This window comes from Nyctibius grandis, chromosome 4 (assembly GCF_013368605.1).
Source record: "Nyctibius grandis isolate bNycGra1 chromosome 4, bNycGra1.pri, whole genome shotgun sequence".
NCBI classification, from domain to species: domain Eukaryota; kingdom Metazoa; phylum Chordata; class Aves; order Nyctibiiformes; family Nyctibiidae; genus Nyctibius; species Nyctibius grandis.
In genome coordinates this window covers 2539156-2557069 of record NC_090661.1, presented here as the reverse complement: position 1 = coordinate 2557069, position 17914 = coordinate 2539156, and the positions used below count along the sequence as shown (strand labels likewise).

Here is a 17914-nt window from a genome sequence, read left to right as displayed (position 1 = left end):
TTAGGGAGAGAGATGAAGAACGCAATAATACATCCAATAAATTAACCTGTTACGTGTTAAGTTCAGAAGAACTGTAGCTTTTTGAAGCTCCTTACTGATGGGGAGTGGTGCTCACAGGGAGACAAAGGTCTGCTGCCAAACAATTGCAGGATCACAAGGAAAGACACCCATCCAAGTTCTCCTGAAAGAACTGGTACCCATGTGCACATGGGTACCCACATACATCCGCTGTATCCTCAGTAAAATAACCCCTTAGAAAAATCCTGTGTACCACTTAACTGCATAAAATAAACCTTCTCTGGTACCTAAATCTTGCATTATGTTTGAGTTTGAAAGAATCCCTTATGTGCATACTCCAGACTTACCATCAGTTAGCAGAGACTAACACACAGCAGCATTGTGTGTCACCTCCTGGCTGGCAGTACAACACACATGCGGGGGGAAGGGAGGTCTTTCAAAATGTATAACTACTGTTATTAATCATGGAGAACACCCGCCACTGAATTGTTAGTCTCATTTTAGCATCAAAAACTAGAAATAATTTGCTGATTCATATGACATCCATAAAATGTGTTTTTTAACACGTGGAAGAAAGCCAAACCACCCTCAGAGGTGAATGAGAGCAGGTGATGTGTAGAGAAACAGCACTACTTATCGCTGACAGTAGATGATGGAAGTATTCAAAAGCACTTGCGATGGACAATAGAGGGGCCAGCTTCCTCGTACTCATCTTTACTGATCCACATTTGCTGAAAAGTGGACAGAGATGCCAATATTGAACCCCCAATCCAGACAGAGTATTTACGTTCTGGTGGTGCAATCATCTAGAAGAGAAATGCAATCTGTTGTAAATAGTGTCAAGCAGATAACACAGTAAACATCTTTTTGGATTAAATAACTAGGTGAAACTCTTTTCATCACAGAAGCACAACTCCGATGAAGTAAAGCACCTAAGAGGTAGAAAGGCTGCCATATTTCGTCTTCCACCTCAAGCTGATAGAGATGCTATAATGTTACTATGAGCTGACAGATATGGCAGCACATGAGATATCTGCAGATGGCCCATAACACAGCTACCAAAAAATCTGAATATATATGAAAGAAAATTAAAGTTTTGAAATATGAACCTAATTTGGTTGTAAGTAAAGTCCACTGGGACAACACTACACCGAATGGTCTGAGCATTTTTTTTTTTTTTAAGGACAAAGGAATTATTTTATGTAAAAAGAAAAAAAATACAAAACATTGAGATACACTGGCGTTGTGTATTTAGGTAAGCACTAGATGTAGAGCTAGAAGTCCTCCTGCCGATTCCCCCTTAGCCACTGACTTGTTAAAATGCCCTGGATGTACCCCTGCTTCTGCGTGCTCCTGCCTCCATTCCTGCCACTGTCCTGCCCATCCAGCATGCTGTCTGCTGCCCGATAAAAAGGGCCTCTCTATTTCACTGTATGTTGTCTCGAGTCCAAGCTGAAAGGGTCCTTTCAAATAGCTAGCAAGCTGCAGACTTTGCACGCTGCTTGGATTTTGGATTGATTAGTCAAGAACGCGTAACTGAAACTTCTTTCACCCTTTTCACTAATGACTCTCACTGAAGCTAAGCCTTGAAGCCTACAATATTCCCAGTATCTTCTCAAGTTGTTCATGCCCCTTTAGTATTTACAGCTCCATCTTCTCTAGGTTCAACCCTACTTCTCTTGTTGTTCCAGTGGTGTCTTTCAAGTAGCCCTTCTCTCCCTCATAACCCTATTTCATCGGTAATCCCACAGGACTCTCTTCCTTAACTGTTGTTTCACATTTTCTCAAAGTAACTTCATTAACTCCCATGGCTTCAGCAACTATTTTTATTCCAGTACCTCTCAAATTCCTCTTTTAATTCTGCTTTGGCTGGTAGGAGGAAAAGAGGTATCAATTAAGCTGGCTGTCCGAGGCTCTCCTAATGTCAGGACTGGGGATGCAAGACCTGGACATTCTCTTACAGACACTCTGATTTGTTTATAAGATCTAACTTTCCACCAAAAGTGTCTTTTGTAAGTGCAGGTGTTCAAAATTACCTTAATCTTCATAGTACTCGGAGCCAAAGCTGTAATCTCTTTCTGCATACGATCGCCAATCCCAGGATACATTGTGGTTCCTCCAGAGAGGACGTTATTAGCGTAGAGATCCTTACGGATGTCGATATCACATTTCATAATACTGTTGTAAGTGGTTTCATGGATACCTGCAGATTCCATCCCTGAGTGGAAAGAAGTTTCAAGATGTTATTTCTCTTTGTCCCCTTCTTTCTATTACTGTTAAAATGAAAGGAAGGCTCACCAGTCCAGGCCGTTTCCCTTAAGAAAACTCCAGGAAAAAAACCTATGTGATGCTTAGGAGAGGAAGGAGAAAGACAGGACATACTCCTCACCTTCTTTGCAATCTCAGCATAGTAATTATACAAGCAAAATACACTTGGGAGGAAGATGCCCATTATGATTTTATACTGGGTTTTCTAATTCTTCAAGTAAATAAAAGAATTAGCATTATTTAAGGAAAAATTTAAAATAAGGTGTTACTGCAACAGTTTGCCATTTTTATAATCTCCTATGATGCTACAAATAGAAGCCCACTTGGCATTTCAGTGAGCTACCTCACTTTTGAGGTGGTGGTTTAATTTGAATGCCAGTACAGTGAAGTTAACTTGTGGTACTATTTTTTGCTAAAGAAAAGGAACAGACCAGATACAGCACTGGCAATACAGTTTGAACTTTAAGTACTAGACTTTTTAACTGTCTTAACACGCACATTTTGACAAAGATCTGTCATCCAGGAAATCCTGATTTCCATCGCTACGTTTCTGATACTGACCGTTGTTGAGCACCAGCTGTGATCCCTGATCCACTTCTGGCAGCCAAACCCCTCTATCTACTACAGAGAATTTCTCCTGCTGATGTTCAAATACAGAATATTTGAACATCACTCCTGCTGATGTTCAGATACAGAACTTGGAGCTACATTAATGCTTGAATAGTTTCCTTTCTACACACAAACATAGCTAGCTTCACCATTTAGCTGAACAGAAACTGTGCCAAACTGCCTGCAGCCATTGTGCTCAGTCCTCAAGAGTGGAATTTAAGTAGAAAGTAGGAAATTTGTGAGGGCAGTATGAGTTACCACATAAAGTGTCAGTCATCCACTGGATAGAATGGGAATTTTAACACTACAGATAAAACTACCGGAAAATAATTCATGATTTAATTTATATTATTACAGATTAATATAATAAAATGATAAACAGAAGCAGCATCTAGATTAAAAACCCACATAAGCAGCACTGTGCAGTTATGGATCAGCCAGTCAAGATAAAAAGCATGATCTTTTGACAGTACTCTAAAACATCATCTTAGAAACTCTACTGCATTTATAAGAGGTTGAAACCATCTTAGAATTCAGGTATGTCTAAACTGACAGGCATTTTTTTTGCCCAGCAGCAGTAGTGTTCATAACTTCTAAAGAACCGATTACATCAACAGAAGCTGCATGTTTCTGAGGACATTTGAGGATAAACACCTCGGTTCCTACAGCTGAAGGCTCTCTATACTTCCTAAGAAATTCTTTTCATTCTCTGTCAAGCCCCTAGAAAGAGAAGCTCTGTCCCACCTATGAAGGATGGCTGGAAGAGAGTTTCTGGGCATCGGAACCGCTCATTCCCAATAGTGATGACTTGTCCATCAGGAAGCTCGTAGCTCTTTTCAAGAGAGGAAGAGGAAGCAGCAGTTGCCATTTCATTTTCAAAATCCAAAGCCACGTAACAAAGCTTCTCCTTGATGTCTCTCACAATCTCCCGTTCCGCTGCAGACAGCCAACAAGTTTTTAATCAACATATAGTACGACAGCTAGGACACAGATTTTTCTCATGCACCTTTCCCTGAGTTCATGATGCTCATACAGTTCATTGGATTCTGATCTCTCTGTTGCCTCAACAACATTACTTTCCCTTTGCATTACTAAATTTCCCTCATCAGCAAATAAAAGATACATTGTAGGACAGAATACTGTAAAGATTAATGTTTACATGACTGTCACAAAACCTTGATCAAATCTCCAGAGGTTCATCCATTGCCCGCTACCAACTTCGTTTCTTTGTCCATGGAAGAGGTAAGATCAAACACAACAACCCGTTAAATTTGCCGGTGACTTACACCCAGGATTTCCTAATGAGGTGGCATCCTTGTCCTTGATGCTCAACATATGCACTGAAAGCCAAAGTCAGGAGAATCCTGCTAACTAACATGAACTGTTTTTCCCAGGCCAACCTAGTGACGGGGATTTTGATGCATCTCACCAGGTACACGCTTCCTGCACAATAAGACAACTAACAGAGCAAACGTATGCAAAGTGCATCCAAAGCACAGCTCATTACCAGTGGTGACAAAAGAGTAGCCTCTCTCTGTAAGAATTTTCATGAGATAGTCAGTCAGGTCTCTGCCTGCCAGATCGAGTCTCATGATGGCATGAGGCAAGGCATAGCCCTCGTAGATAGGCACGTTGTGTGTGACACCATCCCCGGAATCCAAAACTATTCCTAGAAAGTGAAAGAGAAGGAGAAGCCAGTTATTTCCCACTGATACAGGGTCTCCACATGCTCCATGTTCTCAATTGAAACATGCAACAACAAATAAAGGTGCTCACGTGGCAACTGCTTCTGTCACTTCTATAACTAAGGAGCTGCTCACGTGAGATGAAATCATTAGCACAAACTAAGTAGCAACTGCGTTTGGGGAAAAGACACGTAACATTCAGCAATCTGATTGTATTGTTCTTCCTGAATGGATGCTAGCAATAAATCTTAGATGGATGGAGAGGCTTTCATTTCAGACAACCTCTAGCACTTTACAGACATGATCCAAAGTACAAAGTGTAAATAAAAATCTACTATAAAATTAAAAATTTGAAACTGCCAATAAACATCCCATTAGGGAAAAGACAACAACGGTTTATCTGTGCACAGCCATGTTACTTATATTCTTGCATAGGAAATGAAGTACTTGTTTTCCACTCAAAATTAATAAAGCATTTCAGATACCAAACATACATACAAATAGTGGAATTTTAAACATAAAACAAGTATTTATGACAACTGTAATCCCTGTAAGCTGGTGATCCTTTTGTACAAAATTTTACTGTGGCATCAGGCTACAAAGACAGATGATATTTTAATTTTTTTCAAAGTATATGAAGACTCAAGGGTTGCTAAGAAGTAATTTGTTGTCTCAACGCTTGATCAGACTCTAAATGGCAATAAGAAGAGACCTCCATGCTAATTCTAATTATCACTTAACAGCAGCCATCATTAGGTGATTGAAACTCAACCATACCTGCCCCGAAGTTGAAATCAACAACGAGGTACTTGCCCAGCATGGTGGGAAGCATTCGTTTTCCATGCAGCTACCAGTTCTTAATACACAGCTGGTGCATCGTAACCAAAATTCATCTGTGTGCGTGTGTACGTGCCTATACATCCACGAGAGAAAGGCGGGGGGAAAATAAGACTCCTAGAAAGACTCACCAGTCGTTCTTCCCGATGCATACAGAGACAGCACTGCCTGAATCGCTACATACATGGCTGGCACATTGAACGTCTCAAACATAATCTGGAATGAAGAATTTGAAAACCTTGAGGATCTACACTTAAGAGTATCTGAAGAGACAACACATTTTAATTTTGTTTTAATGAATACTGCCAGTTACTACTCCCAAGTCCCCTCCTGAACCGTGATTCTGTGAACAGCACGCTATGTTTTCTTTAGGATTTCATTTAAAAAAAAAAAAAAAAAAATCACTGAAGTCAGTGGATATCTTTCCATCAACCTCAGACTAGGTCAGATTTTTACCAATAATATTAAATTGAAGACGACACCTTGGCACCTTGGGATAACTTTTTTACCCTGATGGCAGGACTGCAACAATGCAGCAATCTAAGGTATTTATATATATTTATTTTTATATATATATATATATATACACATATACACACACACAAAACATTTATAGAAGACACAGCTGGACGAAGCCACGAGGACTAATCTGTCTATTCCCATCTCAAGGAAGAATCAGCCATTCCCAACACAGCTTTGATTCTGTCCCAGAAATTCCTCTGCTGCAGCAGCCACAGATTCTTCCAGCACACAAATCTAGTGATACACTACACTTACTGTTATCAAGGTTTTCTTGGTATCTAGCTAAAACCTCACTTGGTCTAGTTTAAATCCATTACATCTCATTCTGCTGTCTCAGCAAACACAACAGTTTATCTTTTCTCTTTATGGTGACCTTACCCATGTTCTCTTGTCTCATCCCCCACCTCCTCTACTCTAACAAGCTCCAGTTCTTTCCATCTCCTGTGTCAGATACACTGCAATTCTACCCGAGCAGATGGAATAACATTTGTTTCCCACTGGACTTCCACTGGAGCTCTGCTAAGGAAAACCATTAAGGGCACACAGTGAACTAACACACTCTGGACAACCCTATGCACTGTATCCTTTCTCAAACCACAGCCACCTACCCTAGGCAGTGCTGCCCCATCACCAGTGGTGCTGCTGCGACCACGTTTCATAGAATCACAGAATCATTTAGGTTGGAAAAGACCCTTGAGATCATCAAGTCCAACCATAAACCTAACACTGCCAAGTCCACCACTAAACCATGTCCCTCAGCACTACATCTACATGTCTTTTAAACACCTCCAGGGATGGAGACTCAACCATCACCATTGTACCCATCAGAATCACTGACATCACGGGGTTAAACTTAAACTTTGGATTTCATAAGCTAATACCTTCGCCAATGAAGTCTACTTTTAATGAAAAGTATGCTTTCAATTAAAGAATACACGAATTACCAGTATTTCATAGTTAATTAATGTAATGAATTTAACGTAATCACTAATAAACAATAAGCCTTTAAACAACCTTGAAAACAGGATTTATCATTAAAGCATAATGACAGAGAAACAGTCCTAGACATGTCTACTGTATGAACCACACTTTCTGGCTGTTATAAACTAGGCTTTTCTTATGGTCTGTTGTTGTTTATTATCTCCCAGTTGTATTATGTCCCAGTAATACGTGCTGTTGAGCTCATTACTTAATTAGTTTATTTACACTGTTGCTAAATTGATGCATAATCTTCCTATTGAATATATGCCAAAAGTGGGCACAAAGGGAAGTGCAGAGCCACATCTAATTTTCCCAAGTGATTTTATACCTATATCTGTATTTAAATCACACTTACTTCTGGTTATTTCACTGACTAAATTTATAACGTGGACTTTTGGCCAGAAAGCTGCTCTAAAACATACAAACTTCAGAGGCTGACTTTGGTTCTGAGTTTGCTAAATCAGACTGGGTATGCCACAGGCAGAAACGTTTAGCAAAGCATCATCTGAGTTTGAATCCTTCAGACAACTCCTCTTCCCAAGCCAGCACAAACATTCCAGTTTTTGAACACTTTTCTCCTGATCCCTGAAGAGGTGGCTCCAGCTGGGAGCTCCACAAAGTCATCTGCATGATGGCCTTCAAGCATCTTTATTCAAACACAATTCTGATGTGACAGTTAGCATTTTGTCTGATGCAAAAGTGTTGATAAAGTGACAGTCTTCAGGGTAGAACGCAGGAACTGATACAGCATGAGCTGAAGAGCTGGGCTACTACAGTTTTAGCACTCTTGGTGGCCAGAGGTAGGCACATGAAAGGCACGTGATCCAAAACTCACACAGAAGTGTGATTCAGCTGCTACATGAGCCGTGTTACAGCACTTGCAAACCTCAGATTTAAATACATCAATGCCTCAAAATGCCATCCAATAATCTACATGAATCCTGGGTCGACCTTATCTACACACTGAAACTCAGCATCAGAAGCCACCTCAGCCTCCAGCTTCCCCACTTCGAGAACTTAGTGCACACAGGCTCGTGAACAAAGAAAATTACTTCAAGCTTTTAAGAGGCTGGTTCCATACACCTCACTGCCACACACCAGTACGAAACATTTTAGGGCCATCTGGAGAACTGGTATTGCGTGAGCAGCAGGAACTCTTGCTCTCTCGCCACGGCTTAGCCAGCATGCTAACCCACACTAACCCGTAAGGGATTATCTCCCAGATTAAGAAACTGAACACCCAGGACTATTCATGCTTTTAGCTGCTTCCGTGCAGAAATGATCTGCGGCACAATATTCAGACAATTACCTGAGTCATTTTTTCACGGTTGGCCTTGGGATTCAAGGGGGCCTCGGTCAGCAGGACAGGGTGTTCCTCCGGCGCAATCCGGAGTTCGTTGTAGAAAGAATGATGCCAAATCTAAAAATGAAAATCGCTTTAGAAAAGCGTTCTGAAAATCCTTTCTTCTGCCCACAGAACTACACAGAAAGCTTTTCAAATGCAGCCTGAGTGGTTTTTTTCTTTTTTTTCAGACATATTAAAATAGAAAGCATGCATTGAATCTGCCAAATTCAACTCCAAATTAGAACCAAAACCATTGGGTTTCTACTGTATGTAACAACACAACACACAAAACGGAGTCCTTCCAGTCAGGACTCCCTAAACAGAGTCTAGATGATCATTTCGAAGCAGGGGCACCCATGAGTTCCCACCCCCAGTGCTCTGATGCAGAAGCTGAACCGAGCACTGAATTGTTAGACCTGAAAAGGCTTCTCCACTTCAAGCTGCTCGGAGACTGATCCAGTTGCAAGTCATTACCAAGATACTCTTTAGAAACCTAATTATTCCCACAGAAGCGAAAGGCCCTTTATGCCACAGATATTTCATCCAGTAAATCCTGAATCAAACTCTCACTTACTACAGAGTAACTAAATTTCTTAGCCACAGTCTGCAAAGTACTGACTTATTTTTTCATGTTGGAAGGTGCTACCTGTCTCAAACGATGCTGGCTTTGATTGTCTGAGGACTATGGCTGTGAGGAACTGAAGGGATTTTTTTCTTGATGCCAGCTCAAAGACAGACCGTTCGGTGGCACGATGAAATATTTCTTATCTTCTCGTTTAATTCTTTCCTACCCTTATTTCTTTTTTTTTTTTTCTCTTTTTAGCTCAGCTTTGCCTGACTCAACAAGCTTATTTCTGAATACAAAACATCAGGATAGTTTTATGGGTCAGTTTATTTGGTTAATATCCTAGAAGCAAGTACTATTATGCTCCAAAATGAACTTAAGTGGAAAAAAGATCTTATCTAAATCCGAAGCCCCTACAAAGTCAGTAGCTGTCCAGAGCTGGAATTATTACGAAAATTATCAGCCCTAAAAAAAAAATTTCAATTCCATCTCAGTCCCCTAAAAGAAATTCTCAGATGTTTCTAGAACTGGGGCTTGGGATGCCGGGCCATCTTCCATTTGAAGGTTTAGAATACAAATACAGGGAGAAATTGAATAAAACAGAAAGTCATCATGTAAAAAATGAAAATATAAATCAGATATAAGAAGAAAACGATTGCCATTTCAGACAGGAAGAGAAGGAAACCTCTGTGCTTACATAATTAACAAAGTACTGGCGATTTCAGCAGTGGGGAACAAACCTGCACTCATAAAGCAGGAGCCTGCCTAAACCTCGGGCAGGTAGCAGGTTTTTCCTCAAAACCAGGCAGGATTTGGCACTGTACATTAGATTCGACCTAACAATAACCATAAAATAGATACTGATACTCTACAAGAAACAAAAATAGTTCAGTGTTGGATTTTATAGGTCATGAGAATTAAATGCAAGCAGCAAGCACAACAGCAAAGAGAAATTAGTGAGGAAAATTATTCCAACACTTATATTAAACATTGACGTAGTCACCAGAGCCAGAAAACGCTCCATCCCACCGCTTTCCCTCCCATACGTTATCAACTCAGTTGCTGTGAGCAGATGAACAGCAATGTACAATGCCCTGTGTGATTATCCAGTGGGAGGCAGAGCAGTCCCAATTTGAATATTGTGAATTGAAGCACGGGAGAAGAAGAATGCTTCATTTCATCGCCTGCACGTCCTCCTCCCGACTCACACGGGTGTCTGCGCGTCCTGCAGCATCCTCGCTCTCCCTTTCTCTCGCACACACGCACGCTCAGCCCAATCTTTTGGTGACCCCCCTCTTTTTCCACACGTGAATGGTTGGGCACTGCACTATTACACCTTTGTCCAATTTTTGGCACGTTACCCAGTAATTCTCTTGTTTCTTCTACATTGCGATGCTTTTAGTAGAATGATTTCCAAGCACTGGAAAGAAAATTTGTGGTTCGGATCAAAATCATGCAACTGGCTTAAAAATCTTGGGGGGGGGAAATATATATATGCATATACAAAAGCTATTCCCTTAGCATCAAAACTTTAGGAATTGCATTTCAGAGCTTCTCTCAGCCATAAGGGTGTGTACACGTGTGCATGAATGTGTGTGTTACAGAGCTTCAGAGGAAGCTAAGATACATGATTGAATCAGGGAAGCCCAGATATTAAAAAAATGGTTTTTTTCTTATTTGCAACAATCACAAAAGTCAGCAACGCTGTTTCTTGTCTCTTCACTATCACTGTCTTTCTCTCATGCTGCTTTTTTTTCTATCTGTTGCTCATTGCTCATTCACTTGAAAGCAGCCTCTGCTTTCTGTCCCCCTCTGCTGCTGGGCTCAGTAAGAACCCCAAGCACAACTCAGTGTCGGGGCATCTTTGCCAGCTACGGCATGTTGCAAGCTGTCTGTCAGAAGAAGGTCAGTTTGGGCCAGGGACCCACTTTGACAAGTAATTCCTTCATCCATTTAAGTGACAAAGAGAAGAAAAGTTGAAACTACAAGAACCTATAGAGTATCTGACCATTATTTGAATTCCAGCACTGCCTGAAGCCTCCACCACGTTACACCCTTAAAACAATCAATCTAGCCATGAGTTTACACTAGAGTAAAGCCCATGCCACCTTTTTTACCTTCTCTAATTCCTTTTCCTAACTAGATTTTAGATAATCTGCTCTAGGATCCAGCATTACCCAGAGGAAGCACACATACCAGTATGTGTTATACACAGGACAATTTCCAGATGCAGAGACCAATCGCTGAGGGAAGAACATAAAATAGTGACCTCCAATTTTATTCTATTTTTTTTCCTATAAATATAACTTCTTGCTGAATGCAGACAGCAGGGAAATGATCAGGAAGAACAACATAACGGGATACAGGAGATACACTTTCTACTCTGCAGAAACGAGCAAGGTGTCCTCCCAGGAAGCAGTGAACTAATGAAATGCAAATACTATGCTTCCATCTAGAGGAGTAGGTGGGCAATTTATTTCCAAATAGGAACTGAGGAACTCCTGTTGCTCCTGTATCGACTTTGGTCTGTTCACCTGGAACACTCCACACTTATCAATTTGGGTTCGTGAATATGACACAGTAACTGACTCTAGATATATGTATTATAACTCTACACACCTCATCGCAGCAGGTGTGAGTACAGAACATCACCCAGCCCCGTGTCTGCCTTTCAAAGGTATTTTCCACAGGAAAACATTACCAGAAGCGTTTGCTTGTGGTGTTTCCTTCCCACACCATTCCACCTGGAGACAACAAGGGATCGAATTCCAATCCTGTCCCTAAAGAGGAGGCACAATATTTCCACGTACAGACTCAGATGGTCCTCGAAGAGACCAGGACATACAGGATATCAGAGTGAGAGTGCCCTTGGGACTCCTCCTGCCTCTCCAGCGTCTGCCATGAGCACACCCCATCGCCCACGCCTGGCCTGGGACATCCCTAAGCGGGCATTTCGCAGAGAGGTCACTGCGCTGGCTGCATGCCAAGAAAGTTGTGCTTTATAGGGAATAAAGACACCTTCTTGCCATCCAGACATCAAAAGGTAACTGGAATTGGCAACAGAAAAATGTGCTTCAGGAAAAAAAAAAAAATACCCCACTCTCAAAGAATTAGGATAGGGATAGGAAGCCCCAATCTGTCTTTTCCTCTTTAACTGACAGTGAGAATGTCACATGCAATACAAGATGTGGGCATCATCCATCATCTGGTTCACATAGGCAAATACTAAGGAGGGAAAATCACCCCTCCACCTCATAGTTTTTGTTCCCAACTTGAGTAATGTATCTTTAATGTTTCACCTCTGATGAATCACAACCTCTATTTTTTTTACTTTAGCTACTTTCTATCACTGTCAAACGTTCTGCCTCAGTATGAACTTCAAGACTGAAAACAGTGTGTATAAAGCATCAGATACTTTTCTAACATGCTGCCAAATCTGATGAGTAATAAGCATTTACTTTTTAAAAGAACAGTAACTCTAGAAGTGCCACGACCTGATCAACTCCTGTACCAGCACCCTGTACTATCCCTTTACCTCCACTGATACTACAAATCCTTCAAGGATTTTCCCTTTGGTTGGCAAGAAGGTTAATGGCAAATTGTACGTCTTGGATAAGATGACAGCCTCAACAAAATTACATTAAAAATAAACACCCACCTTTTCCATGTCATCCCAGTTAGTGATGATTCCGTGCTCAATGGGATACTTCAGCGTCAGGATCCCTCTTTTACTTTGTGCTTCATCCCCTACATAACTGTCTTTCTGACCCATTCCAACCATAACACCCTGCAAAGTACATTTTTCTAATATTAGTGTAGCATATCATGCACATTAGAGATAGAATATCATTTTAAAGTTAAAACTTCATGTGAAATATTGTTCTTGCTGCTGCAGTTCCAGAACATACCCCCAAAATGTGAATTTATCGGTAACTACCTACTCTGTACTAACATCCCCCATCAACCCACCACGAAGAGCAGAGCAGCTTCAAAAAGAAATGAAGGAAGGTAGATATCTCATACTCAGTGCAACTTATGCCCACACAGGAGCCCAGCCGAGGCAGGCACCAGCAAACCCATGGTTCTCCACAAGGGATAGGTCCTCTGTCATTGCAGAAAGGAATAAAGGGAAGGAATTATGGATGAAAAAGATATAATCTCTTTATGGCTCCTTACTTTATATATTTGGTTGCACTTTGTGTCTAGGCAGTTCCACTATTGCCTTTAAACAGTGACATTATTTCCCCTTGCTGGAAGTGAAATGGTTTTGAAAAATACACATTTTTAAAAAAACCCATTAATTTATATAAAACAGACAGATTTTCTAAAAGAAAACTCACTTATTAAATAATAGTTTTACTAAATTTATCATGTTTTCATTAGGAAGCCTATCATGATTACCCCAAATAATACAACATCATCAGAGGTAAAATATGATTCATCAACTAGCATAAAAATATTTTTTTTCTCATGGATACATTTTAATTCCATGGATTCAATAATATAGCTGCTAAGCTGCATAACTATGCAAAATTACATGCCAGCTCGAATCACTAATAAAAGCCAATGAACAATGTGAGAGGTTAAAGAATGTACATGTTTCTAACCACCGATATTAAACTTCAACAATTCTTGGAGGTGTCCACAATGCATTCCTTAAAATGCTTAGTATTTTATGCCTGGCAATCCAGGCAAAAGAACACACAGAACTTCAGGAAAGGGTTTTTACAGCCCAGAAAATTACAATCTGACTCAGGTATGAATAAAATGAACAAAAATCTGTGTCTTCTATTTATAAAGGAACTGTTCAGAAACTAATTAAGCAGAAAGACCCTTTCCAAGGTCAAGAAAAGCCACATTTATCCTTTCCAGTTCTGTTTGAGTTGATAAAGTGATGTGCTAGAGAGCTTTTTTGGGAGTTTATTGGGCCATACTGTTGCTTAATGGAACAAGAAAAGGAACTTATCACTATTATTCGTTTGGTTTCTCATGTTAGCAATGTTCTGCCTATCTTTTTTTCTTAGTATTGATACAGCAAGTATTAATTAATCCAACAAGTTGTGGTATTTTTTTCCATAAGTCACCTTCATATCATTAAAACACTCATGTTCTTCTATAGTCAACATTTTATGGCTGCAGAACACCTTTTCCAAAGGATCAAGACATTTACCTTAAAGACATGCAGCTCAATCCTCCAGTTAACAAGCCAAACTCCTACAAAGGCCGATGGGAGTTTTGCCTGAATAAATCTGATGCTTCACCACTGCCATGCCTAAAGTCTCAAAAAAAACCCTCAAAACCCCAAAACCAACCCAAACCAACCACCCAAACCAGACAGCACTTCCACTTTGGTACCAACCGACCTGATGTCGAGGACGTCCAACGATGGATGGAAATACAGCTCTTGGGGCATCGTCTCCTGCAAACCCAGCTTTGCAAAGCCCAGAACCATTGTCACAGACAAGGGCAGTGGTTTCATCGTCATCGCACATAGTGCCTCAAATTTGGGCTGCAAAACAGTAATTTTGGGAGGAGCAGATGGAAGGGTATAGGACAGAAGCAACTCTCCATCATTTAGACAGCAAACTGCTGTAAAAGGAATTATTTTGGCAAAGAATAATCCTAAACAGCAAAGTCTATGCTAAAGCCCCGATCTTGCAAAGCATCTTAAGTATCCACACACATTTCAGCTTGAACAGGTTTTACCGAAGCAAATTGATCAGGACTTTCAGCCTTTGTTTCCAAAAGGGCCATCTCCTCTGCTCTAGCCTCAAGGAGTCCTGTGATACTCTGTTAATTGGCCTCGTGACCGTGGCACAAGTCCAGCTGGAGGGTACACATTCACCTCAACTTGGACTTAAGCAACCATCACCCCATCTCTTCCAAGGCTGAATTATCTTCTAGAAATTTCATTTGTTAAAAATGAATTGATCATATGCACCTACCAGTTATAATGTCAGTACTTAGATGGTAAATCAGAACCACCGAACATTCATTACTTCAAAGATCACACTTGTCCCCTAGAGGCATGTTTAGATCTGCCTTTCTTAGAGGTTCATCATCAATCCTAAACAACCAACTAAAAATAACCCCCACCAAAAGTTTCGGGGAAGCATTTGCTGTGTGTTTTGAAATGACAGCTACTCTGTAACGTGAAGTACTCACTACGGGACCTAGTCCATATCTGTAAGTGGTAAATACCTTATCGACGGGGTTATTCTGGGAAACAGAACAAGAGGCAGCTGCACAAGCGCCCAGGAACAACTCCACTTCAGCGGTTGGCCAGCACATCAGAGGCCTGAACTCGCTGAAATTCATGGCAAAACTCCCACCGAGGGGGGGCCTGAATTTCACCAAGACCTCTGTTTCGGATTCCTTGGTTATTTTTAGGACTGTACAATTGCCTCTTTAGGCAGTCAAGGAGAGGGGAGGATTTTATTTTTCCTTCTCTGGCAACTTCACTCAGTAAAGAAGGGTGCTTCAGAAATGGGAAAGGAATGAAAAACAGCACTTGTCCAGCAAAAGCCTCTCCCTAACAATGCAAAAATGTGTTAAGCATCATTTTTGCAACTGACTGCAAAAATGTACTTGACTTCTGATGGCGTTACAGTCCCGCCTCGTCGCTACATGCAGTCAGGTCAGGAGCGGTGGCAGAACAGCCACCAGCATCAAGGACTGCCCGGCAACCAATTCATGCCGTGCTACGTGGGGAGTTTAAAATACCTCATGCTCTTCAGAGGATCCCTGCAAGAACACCAAAGTCCATGGAGATTTACAGCCAGGAACAGTTTTGTTTTTTAAAGTTTGAGCTGCATGAAGTTCCTGGTGTTCAGTCCTTTCCCACATGCTTTACAAAGCCAGGCTCTAACATGACTGATCCCAGCGCTCGCAGGGGAAATGGAAGCAGAATTCAAAAATACGACATTATTTTAAATAAGAAAAATCATTTTCATTCTTGTTGATGTGCCTGTTACTGGAAAATTCTTTTCCACATAAGCAGCATAATTGTATCACCTAAATTTGTTAACAGCTTTAATATACAAAATGTTAGCCATTAGTTCTAGTGGCTGGTATTTTGGAACACTCATTCATGTTGCCATGAATTGTTATTTTCTTCCAAAAGGCTTTTAAAACGCAACAAACCAACCATTTACCAGCAGTATCCAACATTACAGAACTGCACCCAGACTCTGACGCCACCAGTGTAAAACAGAAGTAAACTCAGTTCTTAAATACATCAGAAATGACATCAGATGAGATACTAGAATTTAGGAGTAGAGAATTTTAAAGTAGAGAAATGCTACAAAGCTCCGAGAGCTCAGCACCACTCTTTGGCTCTAAAGGCGGCTGAATAGGACCAAGATGTTTAATCCTCCCTGGTGAGAAATAATATGCCCCTTCACTCATACACACAGCAGTTCCTACACAGCTTTCCATGTAAACCTACGGTCAGTACAGCCATACTCAGAGAAACAAAATCCCCAGGGAAAGCCCAGCTGATCCGCACCAGTTACACTTTGTAGGGCTGGCAGCAATTGTTTACACTTGTTCTCACTATTGATTAGATTCTAGTGAAACCACTGACACTTCCTAATAAATCAATGACTGAATTTGTTCATTTCCCTTTTTTATTAAAAAAAAAAATCATCTTCCTTTGCTTATCAGTACTTAATTACAAGGTGAATGAACTGATAAAGAGCACTACTTAAAATCTTCATCAATTGAGTCATGTTGTTGCTTTACAGCCGCTGAATTTATAGGTTTAATAATCATTTCCACAAAGCAGCTGTTTGGAAATCTTGTCACCAGATAAAGTTCCTAAATGTTTCCTAAATTTATTTTTTTTACTTTTATTTTTCTAATTCCCAGTGCAAAATTAAATATGATTAACAGAGAACTTCCTTTTTGGTTTCTGCATAAGGCCTGATGTCCAGCCAGCAAACACTATCGAAGTGTTCTTCCAGGTTGCGGACAGACTAAGAAGGTTTCATCACACCCTCCTGATCCTCCCAGTGATGAGGAATGTCTGCACGTTTCCCTGCAAGTATGCAGTTAACCTGAATTACCTTACACCAGGAGACCCTTTGGAATTCCTTCAAAGCTGGAGGCAAACAGCATCCAAGTCCAGCAAGTGTGTAAAGCCCCAAACGATCCCAGACCAAGTGAAATGAAGCATTAAAATAACAAACTAACATGAAAAACTCTCAGGGCAATACTTACCCAGGAAGTGGTGATGATTTGGAAAAGCCTCTTTGTAAATGACATGATCTCACCTTCCATTACATTTATATCAGCTTCTGGAATGGAGTTCACAGCATATCTACACGTGTCAAGCCATTTTTGGAAACTCTTTTTTCCAGTTTGTGCTTATCACAGTGACAGCACAAAGGCCTGGATAAATTAGGGCAGAATTTCTAACATCTCTGGATCCTTTCCCGCTCGCTAACTGGCTATGCCTCATGACAGAGGGGTGTCTTCTCCCCTGAAGACAAAAATCCCTCACATGAGATGAGTAAGACTGGAAGGATCTGTAGGTCCACTGGTGTCACTGGAAAGCGTTCTGCTTCGTTATAACACAATTAGCTAAGAATAGCTCATTATCTTTCCGTTAACAGCCGTCTTCAAGCTGGAAAGGGAGAAGTCTTACCACGTACAGTACTCAGATTTCAACCGTACCTGGTGTTCGCGTGGCGCAAAGACTGAAAATAGGTGACTTATCTCAGCACTTGGTGACACTATGGCTGCAAACGGGGACTGAATCAGCAATCAGCCATTCCAAAGGGATGAGTCACTGCCATTTTACAAAAAAAATATCAATTATATAGGAATATATTGGATTTATATAGAAATCTAGACCTTTACGAGACTAAAATATTAAAGAACCATCAAAAGAAGGAAGGTTACAGGATTTACCTACAGTGGCAACTACGGCTGGCAATATTTCCCATTCCACATGACAAACACAAGCGACGCAGAATATCAGACATAATTTGATCAATGTTAACTCTGCAAGCATAAATGCCAACCAATCCCTCCATCCTACCTGTCACACGACCGCACAGGCCTCACATACAAGAATCCCTG

General features: G+C 40.8%; 1 protein-coding gene across 1 annotated transcript; it reads right to left on the bottom strand.

The window, feature by feature from the left end:
* Positions 1-589: 589 nt before the first annotated feature.
* On the bottom strand, positions 590-17587 carry LOC137663186 (actin, alpha skeletal muscle B-like). Its single transcript, XM_068400108.1, has 9 exons — positions 17507-17587; positions 14194-14339; positions 12489-12617; positions 8230-8340; positions 5549-5633; positions 4403-4564; positions 3640-3831; positions 2055-2236; positions 590-824 (listed from the first exon to the last, which is right to left on the bottom strand). Exons 2-9 carry the CDS (start codon positions 14320-14322, stop codon positions 681-683), a joined length of 1134 nt encoding a protein of 377 aa, XP_068256209.1. The 5' UTR covers positions 14323-14339; positions 17507-17587; the 3' UTR covers positions 590-680.
* Between the last annotated feature and the right edge of the window lie 327 nt (positions 17588-17914).

Excerpts from the sequence above, each read along its gene's own strand:
- LOC137663186 (XM_068400108.1), bottom strand. The coding sequence starts at position 14,322 with ATGTGCGATGACGATGAAACCACTGCCCTTGTCTGTGACAATGGTTCT. Across the intron at positions 5,634-8,229 it reads ACCGTGAAAAAATGACTCAG|ATTATGTTTGAGACGTTCAA; the intron begins GTAATTGTCTGA and ends TCTTCATTCCAG. Across the intron at positions 825-2,054 it reads CGAGTACTATGAAGATTAAG|ATGATTGCACCACCAGAACG; the intron begins GTAATTTTGAAC and ends TTTCTCTTCTAG.